At 37.6% G+C, this 22626-nt stretch overlaps 1 protein-coding gene and 1 non-coding gene across 5 annotated transcripts in view; one reads left to right on the top strand and one right to left on the bottom strand.

The window, feature by feature from the left end:
- The window catches only part of NNT (nicotinamide nucleotide transhydrogenase), a 94888-nt gene that overhangs the window by 7144 nt on the left and 65118 nt on the right, over positions 1-22626 (bottom strand). For all 4 annotated transcript variants that reach the window (XM_040262461.1, XM_040262462.1, XM_040262460.1 and 1 more), the window contains exons 18-19: positions 17949-18108; positions 15454-15535 (exon numbers count right to left, since the gene is read on the bottom strand). In XM_040262461.1, coding sequence (XP_040118395.1) covers positions 15454-15535; positions 17949-18108 — 242 coding nt within the window. The remainder of the gene's footprint in view (positions 1-15453; positions 15536-17948; positions 18109-22626) is intronic.
- TRNAG-UCC lies at positions 1326-1398 on the top strand. The gene has a single exon. It is a non-coding gene; the product is annotated as a tRNA-Gly (tRNA).

Raw genomic sequence — 22626 nt, 5'->3', positions numbered from 1 at the left:
TGGTTTTTTAAAATTTTTACTGGTGTATAGTTGATTTACTATCTGTGTTAGCAAAGTGAATCAGTTATATATATATTCATCTTTTTCAGATTCTTTTCCCATATTGACCATTACAGAGTATTCAGTAGAGTTCTCTATACTATAAAGTAAGTCCTTATTATCTATTTTATATGATAATATTTTATATACAATAGTGTGTATATTGAAGACTCTATTAAAAGGCATTTATCATTTCTTTCCTCAGTGAGTTTTATTTTAGTGAGAATAAAATTAAGGCAGTCATTAGTTTACTCCAGACTGTGGTCACCCAACCTCACCATCTCATAAAGCTTAAATTCTTTAACCACAAATTCTATCATTTTTAGAAACGTAAATGTTCAATACTTGAGTAAAAATTTTAAATGTTCTCTAAAAACAAGATTGTTAAGACTGTTTTTTTTTTTTTTTTTTTTTTGGCTAGATACTGCTATCCTAGTATCACTGTCTCTTTCAAATGAGAGTTTTTAATCACCCTGAAAACAAAAGAAATGAGGCAAAATACTGACAATTCATGTTCACATTCTTCATGTAATAATACAAACTATATTCGGCACTTCCAAAATATCACACAGACTCTTGGATTGAGATGTCTACTCTACAATTTTAACGTTTTCCCAACGGCAGTAGGATAAGACATTTGAAAAAAATGTCTCCAGGCACCATAGTATATGTTCATTAAATAGGAGTTATATTACAAACCCTCAAATCTGAAGATAAATGTCGCTTTAATACTCTAACAATAATATTCTAAGCATTAATATAAAAAATGGGAGAAAATGTAGTATAAATGAAACAACCAAAGTATATTCCTATGCCTTCTGATTGCATGAACGTAGAAAAAGAAAAGACATATGAATGAAGTTTCAGAGATGACTGATTTTGTAAACAAGCATCACAGTCTTCAATTCAGGACGTCTAAACCTTTCTTTAATGATGGAAAGGGATGAATAATCCCTTAGGTTCACAAGTAATAATACAGAAGCAGAAAGAAAAAAAGATAATAACAGACTCAGAAAAGGTAAAGCTCACTTATATGGAATAAATAATTTAAATTTCATAAAAGAGGAAAGATTCAATTTGTTTAATCCTTACAAAAACTGAGAAAGAAGGCAGAGCACAAAGCAAAATAAATGCACATAAGAGAGGAACATGGATGTGTCATGCATGACATTAAGGTGTATAAAAATAAGAAAGTAATTTGAACATCAAAATAAATAAGGTTAGTAATGGACTATAACCCTCTAGGGGAAAAGGCAATTCAGGAGTCAAGACTGATAACCAGGATCTCCCTGGTGGTCCAGTGGTCAAGACTCTGCACTTCCACTGCAGAGGGCACAGGTTCAATCCCTGGTTGGGAACCAAGATCACATATGCCTCTCAGCACAGCTAAAAAATCATAAAATAAAGCTATTAGAAACTTATTTTTAAAAAAAGACTGATAACAGATTAGGTCAATAATGAAAGAAAGAAATGGAAGGAGGGAATACTCTCCCCTATAATGGCTTAAATGGCTTACTCTCCCCTATAATGAGCTTCCCTGGCTCAGATGGTAAAGCGTCTGCCTGCAATGTGGGAGACCTGGGTTCCATCCCTGGGTTGGGAAGATCTCCTGGAGAAGGAAATGGCAATCCACTCCAGTATTCTTGCCTGGAGAATTCCACGGATGGAGGAGCATGGTAGGCTACAGTCCATGGGGTCGCAAAGAGTCGGACACAACTGAGTGAGCTTCATAATGGCTTAAAGCTCAACATTCAGAAAACTAAGATCATGGTATCTGGTCCCATCAATTCACAGGAAATAGATGGGGAAACAGGGGAAACAGTGTCAGACTTTATTTTTGAGGGCTCCAAAATCACTGCAGATGGTGACTGCAGCCATGAAATTAAAAGATGCTTACTCCTTGGAAGGAAAGTTATGATCAACCTAGATAGCATATTCAAAAGCAGACCTTTGCCAACAAAGGTACGTCTAGTCAAGGCTATGGTTTTTCCAGTGGTCATGTATGGATGTGAGAGTTGGACTGTGAAGAAAGCTGAGTGTCGAAGAATTGAAGCTTTTGAACTGTGGTGGTGAAGACTCTTGAGAATCCCTTGGACTTTGTAGTCCATCCTAAAGGAGATCAGTCCTGGGTGTTCACTGGAAGGACTGATGTTGAAGCTGAAACACCAATACTTTGGCCACCTCATGCAAAGAGTTACTCACTGGAAAAGACCCTGATGCTGGAAGGGATTGGGGGCAGGAGGAGAAGGGGATGACAGAGGATGAGATGGTTGGATGGCATCACCGACTTGATGGACATGAGTTGAGTAAACTCCGGGAGTTGGTGATGGACAGGGAGGCCTGGCGTGCTACGATTCATGAGGTCACAAAGAGTTGGACATGACTGAGCGACTGACCTGAACTGATAATGGTAGAATACCAACTGATAAATGTAGTGGGTTATAAAACCACCATTTTGCATCAAGATTGGTTCAGATAAAAAATCATCAGCACACACTCAATCTAAGGAGTAAAGAATGAATGAGAAACAGGATTTTGCTACGTCTTAAAGAGAGCTCAACAACAACAAAAAATCAGTAAAGACTTTCAGCATGTTCTCTGAGAGCTACTTCATTGAAATTGATCAGTAATAACTAGTTCTTAGACACAGAACACCCGGATTCTCTGCTGAATGGGCATCTGGTTAAGTGGGCACAGTCCATATTTTCTTTTCTCCCCAGCTAACAGTTCCTTATGCATATAACTAAAATATATATATTACCAAGATTATAAAACCAAATCTCAGCCAAGAAGAACTTAAATTGAAATTATAACTTATTATGATTTTAATGTACTGTTTGATATGCACAGACATTGATAGAATATTGCAACTTGATGTTCTTCTAAATATCATATAAAAGTGAAAGTCACTCAGTCGTGTCTGACTCTTTATGACCCCATGGACTATATAATCCACGGAATTCTCCAAGCTGGAATACTGGAGTGAGGAGCCACTTCCTTCTCCAGGGAATCTTCCCAACCCAGGGATTGAACCAAGGTCTCCTGCATAGCAGATGGATTCTTTACCAACTGAGCCACCAGGGAAGGCCAAGAATACTGGAGTGGGTAGCCTATCCCTTCCCTAGGGAATCTTCCTGACCCAGGAATTGAACTGGGGTCTCCTGAATTGCAGGCGGATTCTTTACCAGCTGAACTACCAGGGAAGCCCAAACAGCATGTAGAAGAACTAAAAGCACAAAAAATGTGCCCACCAAGGCAGAAATTCTGTAATTAAATTTGGGGACCCTAAAATGTAATTATTTTTGAATAATGATAGAACAAAATAATTTCCAAAAGAACATATCCTAAACTCAAAAATTTTAGTTTGGAAAGGTCATTTCACTTCACAGAGGTTCTTAATAATACAGCTGACATATTAAATTATATTGTTAATAAGCTTTTATTCAAAGTCAATGCCAATTTGTATTTCAACTGTGGTGATTTCAAGTCAACATTCAAAATTAATGCAGGGTTGTTTTCAAATATCAGTAAAAGGCACTCTATCTCCCACCACTGACTAGATCCCATAATATAACTAAATAACTAGATTTAGTTAGGGAGTTGCAGCTTAAAAGGATCACAGGGCACTTGGATAAGGTTCAAGAGAAACATAAAATACCTAACAACTTAGAAAATAACCCACGCTAAGTGAAAAAAGATCAACTGGCTAGAAAAAAAGGCAAAACTGATTTTCAAGCAGACCAAATAAAACAGAAGTTGACCAAATATTCCCCATTTTCATTTAACAGAAAGAAAGAAAATGGTCTTCAAATGCAAAAGAAAGAACTGGAATTAAATTTTTTTTTAAATACCTTTCTGTCAAAAACTTAGGAAGTGAAAGTCACTCAGTTGTATCTGACTCTTTGTGACTCCATGGACTGTCCATGAAATTCTCTAGGCCAGAATACTGGAGTGGGTAGCCTTTCCCTTCTCCAGGGGATCTTCCCAACTCAGGGATCAAACCCAGGTCTCCCGCATTGCAGGTGGATTCTTTACCAGCTAAGCCACAAGAGAACAAACTCCTTCGTTAGGGGAAGTTTCAGGCCTCTTTTCTGTGGATCAGGAAGAGACGGTTTCATTCATCTGGGCTGATGTTCAAACCACCAATTTAGTACAAAATGGATTCAAAAGGATTTCACAAATAAATGCTAAGGATGGTTGGCCAGCAGTGGAAACAGTCAAGGCAGTTATGGCAGCTGAGACAGCTCTTTATTTAATGGCGGGGGGCGGGGGCGGTTGTCAAAACCACTAGGAAGAGAGAACAACAGCTTTGGTAAAACTTAGGATTCCCAGAACAACCATAAGACCCTGCTCTACCTCTGTCCTATGCCACTAACTGCAACAAATTTGTGCTCTTTTGAGATCCTCATGGCAAATTTTGGGCACCAAAAATTTCTCCTAATTTCACAATCCTTCTGAGCATCAACAACTGCTTCCTGTTGCACCCCAGTCCATTCCTCTCCCCAAAACCTGATTGGTGAGGCTTGTACTTAGTCACGTCCAACTCTTTGTGACCCCATGGACTGCAGCCTGCCAGGCTCCTCTGTCCATAGAGATTCTCCAGGTAAGAATACTGGAATGGGTAGACATGCCCTCCTCCAGGGAATCTTCCCAACTCAGGAATCAAACTGAGGTCTCCTGCACTGCAGGCAGACTCTTTACCAACTGAGCTAGCAGGGAAGCCCAGGTGAGGCTCAAGAAAGACTGAGTCCCTATAGGACATATAAAGTCTGTATCAGTGTCCTATTAGTGATATAACAAATTACCACAAATTTAGTAGCTTAAAACAACGTGCATCGATTACAGAGGCCTGACATCCAAAATCAGCACCCATGTGCTAAAACCAAGGTATCGGCAGGACTGTATTTCTCTTAGAACCTTGAGGAGAAAGTCCACCCGCCCCTGCCTTTTTCCTGGCTTCTGGAGGCTGCCCCCTTTCCCCGGCTTGAGGCTGCATCACTGACTTCTACTGCCATTTTCACATGCCCTCTTCCGACCCTGACCCTCTTCCTCTCTTTCATAAGGACCCTAGTGATTACATGGACACAAACAAATAACTCAGAATCATCTCTCCATCTCAAATTCATCACTGAATCTACAAAGTTCCTTTTGCCATATAAGGTAACATATTCACAAGTGTAGGGTATTCAGAGGTGGGTTTCTTTGGGGGTCATTAACCAGCTAACCCCAAACTCCCTTTCCAGTCCGAAAATTCCATGAACCAGGGATTCCGTTTAGCTGAATAAGTCAATATACACTTTGTGATTTACTTTTGTATTTTGTAATTTACTTCTGCATCCCTCCCTGATTCCAGTGATTCTGTAAAACTTTACTGCCTTTGCTTATCTTTAATCCATCTGGCTATCATCTTCATGTTTTAACTGAGGTGTCTTGGACCAAATTAGAAGTTAAAGACCTCCAAATGTATTTGTTATTATTGTAATATTTGATTATCTGCAGACTGCATAAAGACAATGTTTCTGCTGAGCTAGTTGTGAGGGGTAAATAGCTAACCAGCATGTTATGCTGAATATCCCAAAGGACAGCTCACTTTATATCTGTTTGTATAACAATTTATTATACTAAATTTTAAGACTCTAAAGTTGGAGAGAAACACACGAAGGCTATTATGAGAGAATGCCAATGTTTTGAGAGAAATGACAGAACACACTAAATTTGTAGGAATATATATGAGCACATTGATGAGTCAATGTGAATTTATAATAATTCTGGCCCATGCAACTGGCTAATCTTCAAAGTATGGATTAAAGCTAATTATATCAGACATTGGTTGCCCATGACCAGCAATTTCCAGGAACTGATGGCTAAAGTTCATCAATGTTCCATCATCACATGAAGAACATCCAGAATTCAGAAATGCAAAGCCTACCAGCCTTTTGGTTCTCCCCTTTAAACCACAAAAATTATCTTGATTGTATACTTGCTTATTAACAGAACAGGATCAGCTGTCCCTGTCCACAACCTAACTTTACAGAAGAGCAAATAACTACTAAAACGAGATCACAGGAAAATCGTCCAGGCTCCCAGAACTCACTCTTCACGCTCCTTCTGCATTATAGGAACTGGCTGATGACTGTGCCTTCCAAACTGGGAGCAACTTGAGAACAGGGACTGTGTCCTATTTATCAGTTCCCAAAGTACCTGGCACTCTAGTAGAGCAACTCAAATAAAGAGAGGGAAGTAAGGACAGGAGGGATGTAGGGAGAGGGGGAAAGGGTTTTAAGGAACATAGTGTGCCCAATAAAGTGCACTGATTCAATAAAGTGCAAACTCGCTATATCTCTTTTGGAAAAAAGATTTCAGAGAAGTAGTAAAGAGTAGCAGCTAAAAGCTCTAGGGTGCCACTGCCTGGGTTCAAAACATTCAGACAATTTACCTCTGTGTGCCTCCCTTTCCTCCTGTGTACAATAGGAGTGATAATAAAGCCTTTTCAGAGGACTACTATGACATTTAAGGAAGATAATTCACATAAAGAGCATTTTATACAAAGTATTTTAGACCAATGCCTGGTATACACGAGTCCTTAATGAATGTAAACTGCAATTATAATATCCCATTGAAACATATTTTGTGATATAAATGCTTATCTGTATTATTCAAATAAATGCACATTTTTAATGATCATTTATATTAAAAGAAAGGCAAATTTTCACATTAAAACAAATGTTGATTTATCAGCATGTTCTAAACTGGTTTTCTAATTTTTACCTTGAAATCCCAATAAATATCAATATGGTCCAATAAAAGCCAGAAATTCTTTGTACTTGCAACTACATGCAAAAGCTAGAGAAATTATATAGTCAATATAGACTGAGGTCAATAATTGTGACCACTGGACTTGTTGATCAATTGGTCGTAGCTAATATTCAAATTATTGTAATAGTGTCAAATTTCAAAAGGCCCCATTTAGCTCTTCTATAGGTACTATTAAGGCAAAAAAGTACTGTTTCCTGAACTGAAAGATACAACAAATGTCACTGACAAGTCAAGGTAATCTTCTCAATTATCTTGAAGATAATTTAAGAAAAAGTTAAACACGTTTTTCTATTTTCCTCTCTCAAGCATAAAAACAATAAAGTCTTTTGTGTAACATTATATAATAAAAACTAAGGCCTCCATCACCAGTTAAAAACAGACCCAGGCACAGTTCCAAAAAGGTGGAACAATACACTCATATGAAACAATGATCTTCAGGGCCTTTTAATCAACCAAGAAAGAATGAAAAAAAATAAAAGTGCATATAGAAGCTATTCATAAAGTCCATGTAAAATGGGTAAATTTAGTAAAAGAGCAATTTTAAAAAACTATGAATTTTAAGCCTCTTTTATAATTGTTGCTATTGTTCAGTCACCAGGCTTTCCTGTCCTTCACTATCTCCCAGAGTTTGCTCAAATTCTTGTCCACTGAGTCAATGATGCTATCTAACCATTTCATCCTTTGCAGGCCCCTTCTCCTTTCATCTTCAATCTTTCCCAGCATCAGAGTCTTTTCCAAAGAGTAAGCTCTCTGCATCAGGTGGCCAAAGTAACACACGATGACGTAAGTCCCATTCTTAGAGTTTTTCTGCAACTTCAAATTAGATTTCAGACATCACATGTGCTGAAAGGAACAACATGAGTTCCCTTGAACAAGGGCCATGGGGACAATATGTCCTGACCACAGAGTATCACAGCAGTTGTTGACTTTTACAGAGTATAAACCATTCACTACATGGATCCTACCACAACGTTCAAATAAACTACATTTCCCTGCTTGCATTATGGAAATATCCAGATTTAGTTTAGCAACAAAACATGATGAAGAGCCAAGTATCCCAACTCAGTACTAAGACAAAGAAACTACAGGGACAACTGGGCCCCATTCTAAAGTATTTAGTGTGTTTTCTCCATTTTGAAGCCTCTTATTACAAATAGTGAAAGGGATCTCCAGATTTTAAAAAAATCATTTTACAACCTTCAACTATTTGGTTATATGTTTTATGAGACACTATAAAATTAAAAGATGCTTACTCCTTGAAAGGAAAGTTATGATCAACCTAGATAGCATATTCAAAAGCTATTGCTATTACCTTGCCAACAAAGGTCCGTCTAGTCAAAGCTATGGTTTTTCCTGGGGTCATGTATGGATGTGAGAGTTGGACTGTGAAGAAAGCTGAGCACCGAAGAATTGCTGCTTTTGAACTGTGGTGGTGGAGAAGACTCTTGAGAATCCCTTGGACTACAAGGAGATCCAACCAGTCCATCCTAAAGGAGATCAGTCCTGAGTGTTCACTGGAAGGACTGATGCTGAAGCTGAAACTCCCAATACTTTGGCCACCTCATGCGAAGAGTTGACTCACTGGAAAAAACCCTGAAGCTGGGAGGGACTGGGGGCAGGAGGAGAGGGGGACGACAGAGGATGAGATGGCTGGATGGCATCACCCACTTGATGGACATGAGTTTGAGTAAACTCCAGGAGCTGGCAATGGACAGGGAGGCCTGGCGTGCTGCAATTCATGGGGTTGTAAAGAGTCGGACACAACTGAGCGACTGAACTGAACTGATTGATGCAAAATTTATTCTCATACCCAAGATGTTCAAAGGGTTAATATCCTTTCTTTTACTGTTTCATATTTTAAAATTGAACTTTACACAGAACAATGTATGCTGCTAGCATTTTGAAATTCTGCCTTCCCAATAACATCATTGCACAATTTTCCTAAATATATCATTCTCAGCTCCTAGGTGGCTGACAAATTAACTCAGGAAAAGATATAACAAAGGGAAAATAAAAAACTTACTTATTCTTCCTGTTTTTAACCATAAATATCTATAAATCAATAAAACTTTAAAAGTTAAAACAGACTTTAAGGTCTCTCTAATACAATGCTTCCTAAGGCAGGACACTTTTATTTAGACTAACAACAATAACATGTACACTGCGTTCTGTCCTGGGAATTTCACTACAGATGTAATAGAATCCCTGCTAGGAGGTAAGCCCGAAGAACCTTTGTATTTGATGTTTGCATGTAGCAATGCTCCATTCTGAGGAAGGTTCATGGAGGTAATAAAAATATTTGTTACTATTTTCAATATTTTTTAATTAAATGTTTATTTATTTTATTTAATTAAATATTTTAATTTTAACCTTTGAAAAATATGACAGCATCTAGAAAGACAGGGTTCTTTGGTTTATCACATTCTGACCAGAACTTCTGATTGACAGCTACAGGTCACCTATTAAAAGCACAAGGAAAACTTATTTAAGAGAAATAATTTTAGTAAATGCATTTTGAAGTAAAATCTTATAAAATAGGAAGCAGACTAAATGTCACACACCGTATCCTTCCCGGTGAAAAGGCTGGGACCAGCTGCGTGGGGTTAGTCTATCCATCAGAAGAGAAGCATGGAAACAAAGTGGAAAACAAAAATCTGCCCGGCAATGCAGCTGTCATCCACAAAAACTGATTAATGAGAAAGGTTGTGGAGTCAATGTTTTCGCAAGTCTTCTTAGGCAAAAGGATAGAAACCCAACTTTTGAAAACTGTGAGTCCTTTTCAGAAGCAATGGTTCAGATAAACCTACTCATACAATTCTGAATGAAAAAGAAAATTCTAATTTCCTCGAACTTTCCAACTGCCAGAATTGGAGAACACTAAGTACTTTTCTCTTTTTTTTGAAGGTGAATAAAGACTGAACTCTGATCTGAATCTGGTATTCATCCACAGCCTCCCCTTCTTCAGGAAAAAATAATGAATGTTAAAGGGCTTACAAGAATGTCTCAGGGGCAATTTTTCTAATACAGAACAACAGAACCTGTTCTATGAGTATGAGTGAAGAAATGTTTGACAGGACACTACAGTCACATGTTCCGTGACACTGGGGCCACCCCCAAAAAACAAGAAGTCATCTAAACAGGACCAGGTCAGATGACTGGTGCGAACGTCAGTGCAGAACCCTGTCCCAACACTTCCTTTTCCACTCCAAGGAGATTATTATAAATCATGCCCAAATCTGCCTTTTCCTTCACTGAACCAAATCCAGTGCAGTCAAGAACAGCAGCTGTACGACTACTGACATGGTTTTTATTTCAAAATAACTACTAAGACTATGAAGAATGATATCGGGGGAAAACTGAAATTCTATTTGCAGATAAAGTTCTAGAATATATATGCTTGCACATTGGAGAGATGTAGTGAAAGTTATACATAATTTCTTATTTCTGATTGAATAATTTTAATGATGCTGAATGACTCTTGAAATGCAATGGCTAGTAAATAGCATGAAATGGAAATTATTAACAAGATACTGAAGAATTTGAACATGAAATGACAAGAGGGCTTCTATTTACTTCTCCTCTGCCATGTTTACATGAACCTCATTGACAAAAATCAGCTCAAAGAGTCTATAATAATTAATAGACCTAGAAGCCAAACATCACTCTGATGGTCAGAGGCACTGGTTTCCATCAATGGTGAGAGTTTCTCCTCTTGACCATTGGAATGCCTGTGATCATCATTTCCAAGGAATGAGTCCTAGAACAGCATGGCTGGGAGAGGCTTTATAAAGCACCTAAATCACAGCCTTCAACATAGTCTTCTGTTCTTTCCACTATATCAATATGCTGTGGGCAGCACGCAGTCAGAGGCAATCTGATCAACAGTCAAGAGTCTGGAAGGATGATGGCCCTTTTCTAGTAAAACAGACACCTTTGATCTGAGGGATTCCTGGAAATTTTATACAACAGGTTGACCAGAGATATAAGTGAATACACACGCTGGTTTTCCTCTCTTCTACCAAAAGTTTCACTCATTTGACTAATTACACAAATAATTCCCATCACCCATCCTCCTCTCACCATGTTTTATAAGAAGGCAGGCTCAGTGCAAAGAAACACAGCATGTTCTTTCAGAACACCAGAAGCCTAGCTAATTCATCACCAAAGAGTGCCAGTGGAAACTCTGATACAGTGATCAATGCCCCTGCTGTTCTTCATCATTTCAACTAGTGACTGAACTGAAAACACAATAGGGTTATAAGTGTCAATTCAGACTATCTTAACACCTATTAACTAAGTTCTCCTTAAATGTCAGCTCCACATGGGTCAGGAATTTTGATCTTTGTATTCACTGATGTATTCTCAGAACTTACAACAGTGCCTGGCACCAAGTACTATGTAATTATTCACACAGTGAAATGGTCACCGACATGAATAGTCATGGCTAATAAGAAAGTAATGCAAAGTTGGCAAGAAACTCATAAAAAATATCTATTTCCTTTCTCAATGGCTACACTGGATCTTTTTATCTGGCCTAACCCTCTATTCTCTTCAGAAGCACATATCTTTATTACTCAACAAATCTGCATGTGCTAGATTTTCCTGCACCCCAAAATATAACAAATCCAAGATAGCTGAACTCTGTTTATTTGGACTGCATTTAATCCATGAAAAACGGGAAAATCCAGTTAGATCAACAAAATGTTTCATCTTCCAGTATCTTCAGAGAATAGATTTCCTAGCAAAAAATAATATACATTTAAATTTATAGTCATGTCACACAAGACCATAAAACACTATTAAACTGCAAATACCACTGGCAGCTAGATATGTTTAGATAGAAGATGAAAAAAATAATTAAATATTTATTTTTTAAAACCTGCAAAAAAGTTTCATGTTATGAGTAGAATAAAAAGTTTAAAATATTCCCCTGACAGCTATCTACTCTTGTCCTTTGCCTTCCTACCCTCCTTCTACTCCACTCTTCTTAGCATATTGGTACATTAAATGGAATTCATTCACTCGTTCATTTGTTAATCGATTTGTTCTCTATCTATAGACTTTTGAGAGTGGGAAATGAGCTTCTGCATCCTTGTATTCTCAGCACCTAGAAATAAGTTTCTATCAGCAAATTATTAATAGAAAGACAGAGTTGGACATTAATAGGAAAGCCATATATAACATCCGTTAGCCAGTCAAAGAAGTTGACAAATTTTAAAGCAATAATGCTTTATACAAAGAAAATCAAGCAGTGATTAGTTGCAAAAAGAAAAAAAAAATATGTCTTTCTAAGGATTATTTGTTGGAAACACTACCTCAGCTTTATAATGAAAAGCTTGTATTGACCCAAAGACTGGGAAACAAAGAGAAAAAAATGTCTGTGCTCTTGTATCATAAGACTTTTATAATAAAATGCTTTCAGAGATCAAGCGTAAGTTAGGTATTCTGGGTGCCCAGGAAGCAACAATATCCTTCCTGGCCAGTAAAGATGGCTAAGTCAGTAAACTTCCAGGACATTCTGAAATGAGCTCTTTTCATGAAATGTCATGTGCTTCATTATATAACCTCAGGTCTCTGTGAGCATGTTATGACTATGGCCAAAGTAAAGGGAAACAGGAATGTCTCTAAATCAATCATGGGCCATGAAGCCAGACAGACTATATGACAGAGGCAATTTTTCTTGGCACCACTTGGGCATAACTGATTGATGACAATCGTATGTCCACACTGGCACATTTCCACGGGGAATGTGTGAGAACACGTCACCACATCTGGATGTGAGGCATGCCGGGGTCCTGAGGCACAAAGATCTACTCGCAGCAGAGGCCCAGCAGCTGTGCTCAATGAACACCGTGGGAGCTCCACAGAGTGATGAAAGGACTAAATTACCGCAAACTGTAAATACAGATTTATTTCATTAAAATACGAGGTAACTGCTGCAGCCATCTCTTGCTCAAACAGACGTGTGCCTCTTAAGAAAAAGCCAACACCTAACTTCGTAAAGAAAATCTGCATTTCTGCTACAGAAAGATGATGATGCACATAAAGCAGAATCAATAAAGTTGCTATGATTCCCTTTAAAATTAAAAAAAAAAAAACAACACTCTCATGGAAGCTAGAAAGGAAAAATATCATAATCTACTGTCATGTTAGCAAGACTAGCTCTCTTTCATTTAATACAAATATGAGACTTACATAACTTACTACAAAGCCCATGATGAAAATTCATTATAGTAAAAAAAGAAAAAATTTGAACATATTAATATATTTTTTCATCTTTAATATGAAACAGAGTAATCTATGTAAGTGGCTAACTCTTCCTAACTCACAAGTAGAAATTAGGCTGACAAGTAATATCATTCACATAATAAATTATTAGCATTTACTATTAACAAATTATTTTAAAAACTGATGATTATACAAAACGATTAAAAGCTCTCATGGAGAGCCTGATGTTCTGGTCACAAAATTACTTTTTCTTAGTGGGAGGGTCGGGGGCTGTGCCATGTGACTGGCAGGATTAGCTCCCCAACCAGGGATCAAACTCGGGTTCCCTGTAGCGGAAGTGCAGATTCCTAACCACTGGACTGCCAGGCAAGTCCCAAAATTATTTCAATAAAAAAAAATTTATGACTGAGAAACTATTCATACATGTTTAATTGAATACCTGCCAGAAATCTTAAGTCAAATAGTTACCTTTTCAATACAGTGTGACAGAAATCCTCCTAAAACAGCACTTTATGATGAAATTCAAATTTTAAATGAGGTTAGAAGCTAAAATTTCCATTGTCTTATCCCTTTTCTTTATCCCTGATTTTCTTTCCTAACTCTCTTAACTCCTTCCCTTTCACATCCTGCCTTCTGTCAAGCTTCCCATCCTTGCACCCACAACCTGGGCTGACCAGTGGGTAACAAGAGAGGTTATATCGAATTAATCATTCCTTTCCCTAAGAATAATTAAGACATGAAAGCCATCTTTCTTTATTATGATTGCCACTCATCTCCTAAACATGTGGTGACAGAAGGCATCGTTAATACATTATACTCTTTTACATGTGGATCATATAAAGAGAAAAATATTTCTTTTTAGGAAAATCATAAAAGATTCTGTAACACATCCTTTCCACTTGTAGGTCTCCAAATGCTTTAAGTGGCAAAGACTACAACTAAAAGGGAAGCCCCATTTATACCCTCTATAAAAAGAATAAGCTACCAAAATGAGACCTCTCATGTGAAAATTAGAAAACAAAGACGATGCCTTTTCTCATCTTCTATCAGTTCATCTTGGACTTTACTAAACATGGAAGCCATCTACATGACAGAAATGCTGGACCTATCATAAAATAGCATTTTGATTCTGTGTATTTAAAAAGCACAGGCTCACTATAGATCACAGGAAGGTGGAGAGTGAGAAAAAGATTGACAAAAGGAAAAAAGGGTGGGAACAAAGAAAGAAAATGCAGCTGACGTTAAAACTTTGATTTAATCACCTAAGACTCTTCTACTGCTGTTAAAAGCGGCGACATTCGAGCTAAAGATTCGGACTCTGCATCTAGTCTGCACAGATAGTCTGATTAATTCTAGGCCGTCTGTTTGGCTAATTTTCTTATCATCTTCCTCCAGGCAAAAGTGTAAGATTGACACCTCAAAGGAATTGTATTAACAGACATAAATAGTTTTGTCAATATGCAATGACATCTTGGTAAATGAACCAATCTTACTTAACAATAGAGTTATCCTGTTGCTCTGACGTCCATGTCAGTGAAACTGCTAGTGAACCAGTCTCCCCACACAACACGCAGCAACTATGCTCCCATGGACAACTCCAGCCGGCCCCTTCACTGCCTCCCAACAGCAGAGTTCCAGAAGGCGGACCCAAAGGTACACAGGACAGACATAAAGTACTGCAAGGGCTCATCACCCTGACCCCATTTTCACATACCACAAACCCTTTATCCAAAGTCAGGGGGAATAATCTAGAAATGCAGAGTCCTTGACTTCACATTCTGCTTAATAACCATCCACCCAAGAGCAGAATCCAGGGCCCAAGGAGCACATAGCAGCAACAGGAGCTGTTCTAATTCACAGTCCAAAAAGTGTATGGCTTTATTATCTATCTTATACACAGAAAAAGAAAGTTTTCTGCAGTCTTTTCTAGCCCGAGGGTAAGAGCTAAATCCATCAACCAGTCACAGGTTCACCACTCAGGCTCACACCCTTCGGAAACCCCCCATTTGAGATGTTTTCCTTCTGTGTGAACAACAGAAACCCAAAAGACACAGCTTGATGGGACTCAGATGCCTTGATGACCTCCTCCCCCAACTCAAACCACAGAGAAACCAGGTTTCCATTTTTCCCTATTGATAAATATCCTGGAATGTAGTACCATAAGAATTTCCTTTTCTAAAATAAGACTATATTGAAGTTGGATGCTATTAGAGACAGCATGAAAACTAGGAGGTAAGACTAAGGCTAGAACAGGGTCTTTCACAACTTTCTCTACCTAGTATCACAGGTAAAACCCCACTTGAAGAAACAGTCACCTCAAAGAAGTCATCTCTCTTCCTTTCCTTTCGCATATGCATGGCAAGCACTTACCTGACTTTTTTGCCTTGTTCAGAGAGCATCTTCACCAAATCAGCAATGGGGTACTGAGCTTTGGCTGCACAGAGGCCGTAGCCTACAGGAGCATTGAGAACACAGAAGAATGCGGTTTTATTTCAAATTGTATGAACTACAATTTCTTTATGCCAAAAAGGGCAGTCAGTTAACAGGACTAGAAGTGAAAACAAAAAACTGACAATATGGACTTTAAAAATATTGGCCTAAATTTCAAATTAAAATTTCATGGTCCCTCCTCAGTCCCCTACAGTGTCTAACTATACTGGGCTCTCCCTCCCACATCACACACACACGCCCGGTGGATACACTCTCACATAAATGTTTTCAAACTGTCACCCTACTTGGCTTTGAGATCACTGCGTCCCTTAGTAACCCTCCTAACTTCACCACTATTCTTCCTCGATTTCCTTGAACAGATCTTTTCCTCCTGTACTCTTGCTCTTAAATCCTGAGTCTCCCCAGGGCTTTAACTTTGCGCCTCACTCTCTCCCTGGAAAAAACCTCAGCCCATCCCACAGCTTCAACAACCTCCTGAAAGTAAAAAAGTATTAGTCACTCAGTCACGTCCAACTGTTTGCAACGCCATGGACTGTAGCCCGCCAGGTTCCTCTGACCATGGAATTCTCCAGACAAGAATACTGGAGCAGGTAGCCATGCCCTTCTCTAGGGGATCTTCTAGACCCAGGGATCGAACCCAGGTCTCCTGCATTACAGGCAGATTCTTTACTGTCTGAGACACCAGGGAAGCCCCAACAACTGCCTGACAGCTCCCAATCTGCCTCCAGGCTCCACCTAACACTGAGCTCCAGTTCAGCCTGTCCACTGTCCCAGCTCCACTGCAAACTTAATGTTTCCAAATAAGAACTTAAGATTTTCCCCCTCTGCCAAAAAAAACAGTGCTCCATAGTTCTGATGTTCTTTCAAGTATGACCAAAAACATCAATCATTTCCCTTCTCCTTCAACCCCTGTGTTCTGTCCGTCCACCCTTTCCAGTGAATCTCATATCTATTCCCCTTTTCCTACCCTCATTTTTTCAAAGATGGATCTCTGCTCAAGGTATTCCCCCTACCTCCCCCACCCTAATACCATCCACCCTCTGGGGTCCAACACAAATTCAGACTTTCCAATAATCCTTAGATTCCCCGTGATAGAAAACGTGCCTACATTGTCCAATGCAGCTCTTATCATAACCCATCTTGCATTATTTACTGATCTGACTTCTCCACTACATGGAAAATGCCTAAAGGGAAGACAGTATGTCCTTTACTCTCCACTTTCACACCCCAGGACAGTGTTTCTCAACAGGTAACACCAATGCACTCTGGCTGGGACAACCCATGCTGCAGGAAGGTCCGAGGCTTATAGCATATGTGGTTTACCTGCTCGGACACATGCTAGCTGACAGTAGCAGCTCCATCTGTGAGAAGCCAAATCCCCAAATCCATGTGTTTCAAATACCCTGAGAAAAATAATGCTGCCCCTACTTGAGAAGACTGTCACCTGAAGTTTCAATTCTGCTAATGTTTGTTGTTTACAGCATCTGCCTCCAGTGCGGGAGACCCGGGTTCGATCCCTGGGTCGGGAAGATCCCCTGGAGAAGGAAATGGTAATCCACTCCAGTATTCTTGCCTGGAGAATCCCACAGACGGAGAAGTCTGGTAGGCTACAGTCTACGGGGTCGCAAAGAGTAAGACAGGACTGAGCGCCTTCACTTACTTTCACTTTCACATAGTCAACCAACAAACTACCCACATGACAAAATCAATTGATTTTCTTTACAGAAAACTTCTATGATAACATGATAGAGTTAAAATTCTAGTCTGAAATCAATGTATTGCCTGTAATAAATGCAACGACATTCTTTGATGAGTAAAGAAGTACTAGGCTAAGCCTCAGGAAATTGAGAAATTGAAACTTGGGGAGACGAATTGACTTGGGCCACATGTCAATTATTAGAGGCAAAAGGAAAAACAGAAGTAAGGTGTTATGACTTCTGGACCAAGTCCTTTCTACTGGACTTGTTACCTCATCTTGTTGGAAATCACATGATTTTCAATGTTTTTTTTTAAATATTTACTTTTAGAAAGAAAGACATTAACATTTACCAACCTTTACTGAGTAAGTCTAACGAGTTGAACACTTTCATATACTATCTAATTCTGACATAGGCCCAAAATTTATCAATGAGAAAAAAAAATTAACCAAGACTCAAAGATGATTTAAACATTTTGTACTGAATCACAGAAAAACACAGGTAGAATCTACTACCTCAATTTATAAAATCTCTATATGATTCCCAAACTATTAACCTAAGCCAAGAATTCCAGAACTATTCACTTAGAATCACAGAGTTGTTTCTAAACTTCCATTATATTTTCAAAAATGAGTAAATTCCAATTTGATTTTTCCTATTACAAGAAACTACTTTAAGTGATTATAGGTTGTTTGCTTTTGGGTTTTGGTTTTTTACCTGGAGTAATAATAATGCTGTTAGCTTCTCGAATCATGTCAATTGCATTGTCAAGGTTGATTTCTGTATGTGTGCCAGAAATTTCCATGGGTTTTCCACCAGCTGTTGAAGTGGTACCATAGCCTCCAAGAATCACATTAGCCAGGGAGCGATTCATTGCCTGGAAAGCAAAATTACCATCTGTGAAAAGTTAATCCACATAAATTTTCTGTGAATATGATAGTCAGAGTCAATTAAAGACGTTTACTTGATCACCTAAAACATTTTAACCAAATAAATTTGATCGAGTGTCTGAAAATTATTTCAAAAATTTAAGTGATAGAAATATATCTGGGAAATCACATCGTTTTCTACAAAATCAACTTCACACTGATATATTTTCCATCAAAATAAACTTTAGAAAGGCATTTAATGGAAAATTACCAGTGACTTTAACATATATATTTAAAAAGTACTAGTTGTTCAGTCATGTCCAACTCTTAGCAACCACATTAACTGTAGCCCATCAAGCTCCTCTGCCCATGGAATTCTCCAGGCAAGAATACTGGAGTGGGTAGCCATTCCCTTCTCCATGGCATCTTCCTGACCCAAGTATCAAACCTGGGTCTCCATCACTGTAGGCAGATTCTTTACCATCTGAGCCACCAGAGGAGGCCTGAAAACTCTGATCTAGTCATTCTTATCTGTCTACTGACTAAGCAAGTTCTATCTCCATATTGGCATGTATTTCACCTGAGTAAAAGAGAATGAAGGCTATAGAAATTTTACAAGGTGACTCTACCTACCGATAGCTCACGTGAACTCTGCTACAAGTTCAAGCTGTCAAGAGGCAACAGGGAAGAATCAAAGGATAGAGACCCCTATCATTTAGAAGTCTGCTGCCCTCTGCCGTCAAGAAAAAAAAGTAAAGGAGTTGACACTTTTCAAAGCACCTACAGCTCCAAGAAGCAAGAACAGAAGTGGCTGGATTCATCATTAGCCTTTTTAAATAGTTCACTTCAAAAAGGTAAATGAGTAAGTTTATACCCTGCTTCACTAAAATTTACACCCACCTTTTAACTAGTAAAACCATCTAATGAAAAAGTAAGTGGGAGGCATTTATTGGATGCTCATTTACAATCATCCAACCTGGAGTGCTGCGGTTCATGGGATCGCAAAGAGTCGGACACAACTGAGCAAGTGAACTAAAGAATGGGCCATACAAACACACCTGCGCCATGTGACAGTAACGGATTTGAAAACTGTCTGCAGATCTCGAGAGGTGTGGTGGTAAAAAAATTAATAAATAAAATGACAGAAATAAAAGGCCAGAAGCTGGATGTTTTTCGTAACCAAAAGCATTTTCAGAACACTATACATGATCAAAGTAGTCATCCTAAATGATCATAACGGATATCATTTCATAAAAAAAATTCCAAACAATTAAACCTTATTTTAAGGGTCTGAATAAACATATCATTGATCTGTCATTTATACTATTTTAAAGCTATACAAGTGTCAAACTATACTTTTTTAAAAAAGACAACCCTTTATTATTAAAGAGCAAAAAGCATTTGGAGACTTTCAGTGACAAGTAATACATCAGAGGGGAAAAAAAAAAAAAACTCATCCAAAGATAGGCCAGCCTGCTACCACCTTAGGAGAGAGATTTACATAAACTGCTGAAGTAGGACAGAGCGAAGGCAGGAAAAGAGAAGAGGAGAGCCTCACTTATGTTTCAAAGATGTGGATCAAAAAGTCAGAATTTTTAAGTTGTTCCTTTGACCTAACCTCATTTATCAGACATTCACATTTACAGAGCCCAGAGTCTGGTAAATTTGTCTAAGATTATTACATATAAAATAAAGCTCAGAATATCCTTATGCATATTACTAACAGATAAGAGGATCAGAGAAAAATTAAAGTGATGCTTTTAAGTTCTTCATCCTAATCCAACATGAAGTTTCAAATTCTTAACACAACCTCCTCTACTTAAATCCAAGGTTGAATGAAAATCCAAACAGCCGTATCTGAGACTTCCCAAACATTCAACATCTGCTGATTCTTATAAATCCTTTCCAGTTTTGAATCACAGGATTTTGAAACTAAATTAGTAGAAATATGTTCTATCAATTTTTGCCCTTAAAAATGGTTTCAAAGAACAATTTCAAACACTAAAATATTTCTGCTATAATTTTCTTTTAGTGAAACGTACAAAAAGGCTCCATCGCCTGTATCACATAGCCCTATAAACAGACAGATGACAGAGAAACAGGATGTAGAAGAATATGACCAATTTACTCTCACTTGGCTTAAAAGGAACCCTTCTTTTCTTCCCATAAAGCTGAACGGAGGAGAAGGAAAGAATTTCTGAGAGTTAGTGTGTACCCACTTCTGATGGTATCTTACAAGAAAAAAAAGGGAACCACATAGTAATTTAACAATCAAAGTCAACTTGTTAAACACATATCCTCAATTATATCACCATTCACTAATTCCACATGGTCTCTTAAAAAAACGAAATCAAACTTCCATCTCTGAATTTACCATTGCAACATCATATTTCCAATAAACGTTTAGGGTTTAGGGCTTTGTTTTGTTTCCTTTTTTATTTTTATTTATTTTTTTTTTTTTTTTTTTGCTTGCTTAAGACTTGATGAGACTACCCTGTGACCAGTGATCCACAGCCTGAAGAGTTCCCAAGTTCCAAGACAAAGCATTTGCAACACTGTCCAGGACTGCTCCTTTTAAGTTATTAAGCCCCGTAATGAAAACTGTATGCTACATTAAAGAGATCCTTAATTCACATAATTCCAAGCAAATTAAGAAATAAATATGAAAACAAAGGAAGATCATAAAATAAGCAAAACCAAAGCAAAAATAACATGTATACCATTGACTAGCGTCCCCTCGTTTCAATGCTTTGTAGGTGCTAATTAGTTGATCACAAGGCAAAAAAAAGTTATTTTTGGTTTGGCTTTCATTTACTTCATTCTGCTTTATTTTCATTTGGAAACAAGCAGCAAAGTACACAAATCAGAGAATTTAGTCTGAGGATGCTGTTGCATTTTTGAAAGCCTTCTATATCCCAAACCCTAATTTGGACACTATCTCAAGTAAATGAACTATAAAATCATAGAGAGGTTAATGTCTCTATGACCTCTGGATATAAAGCAAATCATTCATTTGAGCTGGCTATTTGAACACTTTTGACATTTTCTAGTTTTTATAATATTGGGTGTCATGTAACCAAGCATTACACTCAGAGGATACCCTAAAGACTTCTTTGTCAGAACAAATATTCAATTTTCAGGATGATGGTTACACTTAGGGTCCATTCCATCCCCTCTCACATAATAAAACCACTCCACCACTCTGCTCTGGTTTGGATTTTTCCTTCAATAAATGATAAAATTATGAAGGTAAACGTACTAGTAATATTAACAGCTCTTGATAAGAAGTAGTATTTCTGCTACCATAACTTCCCGTAGAGGATTCCAAACTGGGAAATGAGCTAATAAAACATTCATTTTAGAATTGCTATATTCACTTGAATGTGCCAGGTGCGAGGGCAGGCTCCACAAACACAAAGGCAAATAATAAATGGTGTCTTAAAATAGCTTCCCTGTAAAACGAGAATATTTCCTACCTCCAGAATTAGTTTGAGAATTAGGGGTCAATATTTGTAAAGCACCCAGCATAGTATACTACATCCAATTACAAGCAGCTATTTCACTTTTATTGTTATTATGAACCACTCTAAGCTGCTAAGCACAAGCCATGGAGAAACAATTGCTTATAATTAATTGCTTATTATAAGAAATAAGCAATTTCTTATAATAAAGCTAAGAACCAATGAAGATTAATGTGAAAAGTCAGAGAGCAGGAAGATTGAGAAGGAAAGGAAATTTGTACTTTTGAAATATAAAACATGGCAGATGTGTTTTTGTTGTCTTGTTTGTTTTGCAAGAAGTCACAGGAATGGACAGTGAGCAGAAACACAAGCACCCCACACATCACTGGTGGGAGCTTTGACTGGACTGTCCTTTGAAGATCCACTTATCAATATCTACAGCGAAGAAAACAATCTTAATCCCTTTGGTCAAGTAATTGTACTCACAGAAATTTGATCTAAGAAAATAATCCATGATGCCTAAGGAGGAACACTGCAGCAAAAAAAAAAAAGTTAAAAACAACTACTATCATGGACTTGGATAAATAAATTATGATATATATTTGTGATATAATAATATGTAGACACTAAACTTTATTGGTAAGAAAACTAAATGTTAACATAGAATGTATTTAAACATATACATATGAAAAAAGGTAAGAATTAAGACTAATGTTAACAGTTAAGTGGTAATGGGATTGTAGATTATTTTATATATACTTATTTATCCTTTTCTATTTTCTTAATGAAAGATGTTTCATTAAATATCATTTCTTTTTGTAATCAAATAATATTTTTTAAAAATTAAAGCTTCAACTGTTCTTGATTCCAAATTACGACAATTTGCTATTATAGAGTAGCAATCTGACCGAGTGTGATTTCTACAGTCACAGACAGCTATGAGACCTTGTTAGCCTTATATATAATACAGGTATTAAGAAATATCTGAGGTATGCTGACAGTAAATGACATGCCTGAGGCAGTGAAAATAGAAAAGAACAGCAAAAAATTTAGAGAAAGATGACA

Source organism: Oryx dammah, unplaced genomic scaffold (genome assembly GCF_014754425.2).
Source record: "Oryx dammah isolate SB20612 unplaced genomic scaffold, SCBI_Odam_1.1 HiC_scaffold_20, whole genome shotgun sequence".
In the NCBI taxonomy this organism is placed as follows: Eukaryota; Metazoa; Chordata; class Mammalia; order Artiodactyla; family Bovidae; genus Oryx; species Oryx dammah.
The sequence above is the reverse complement of the archived record's forward strand: the minus strand, read 5'-3'. Positions and strand labels throughout refer to the sequence as shown.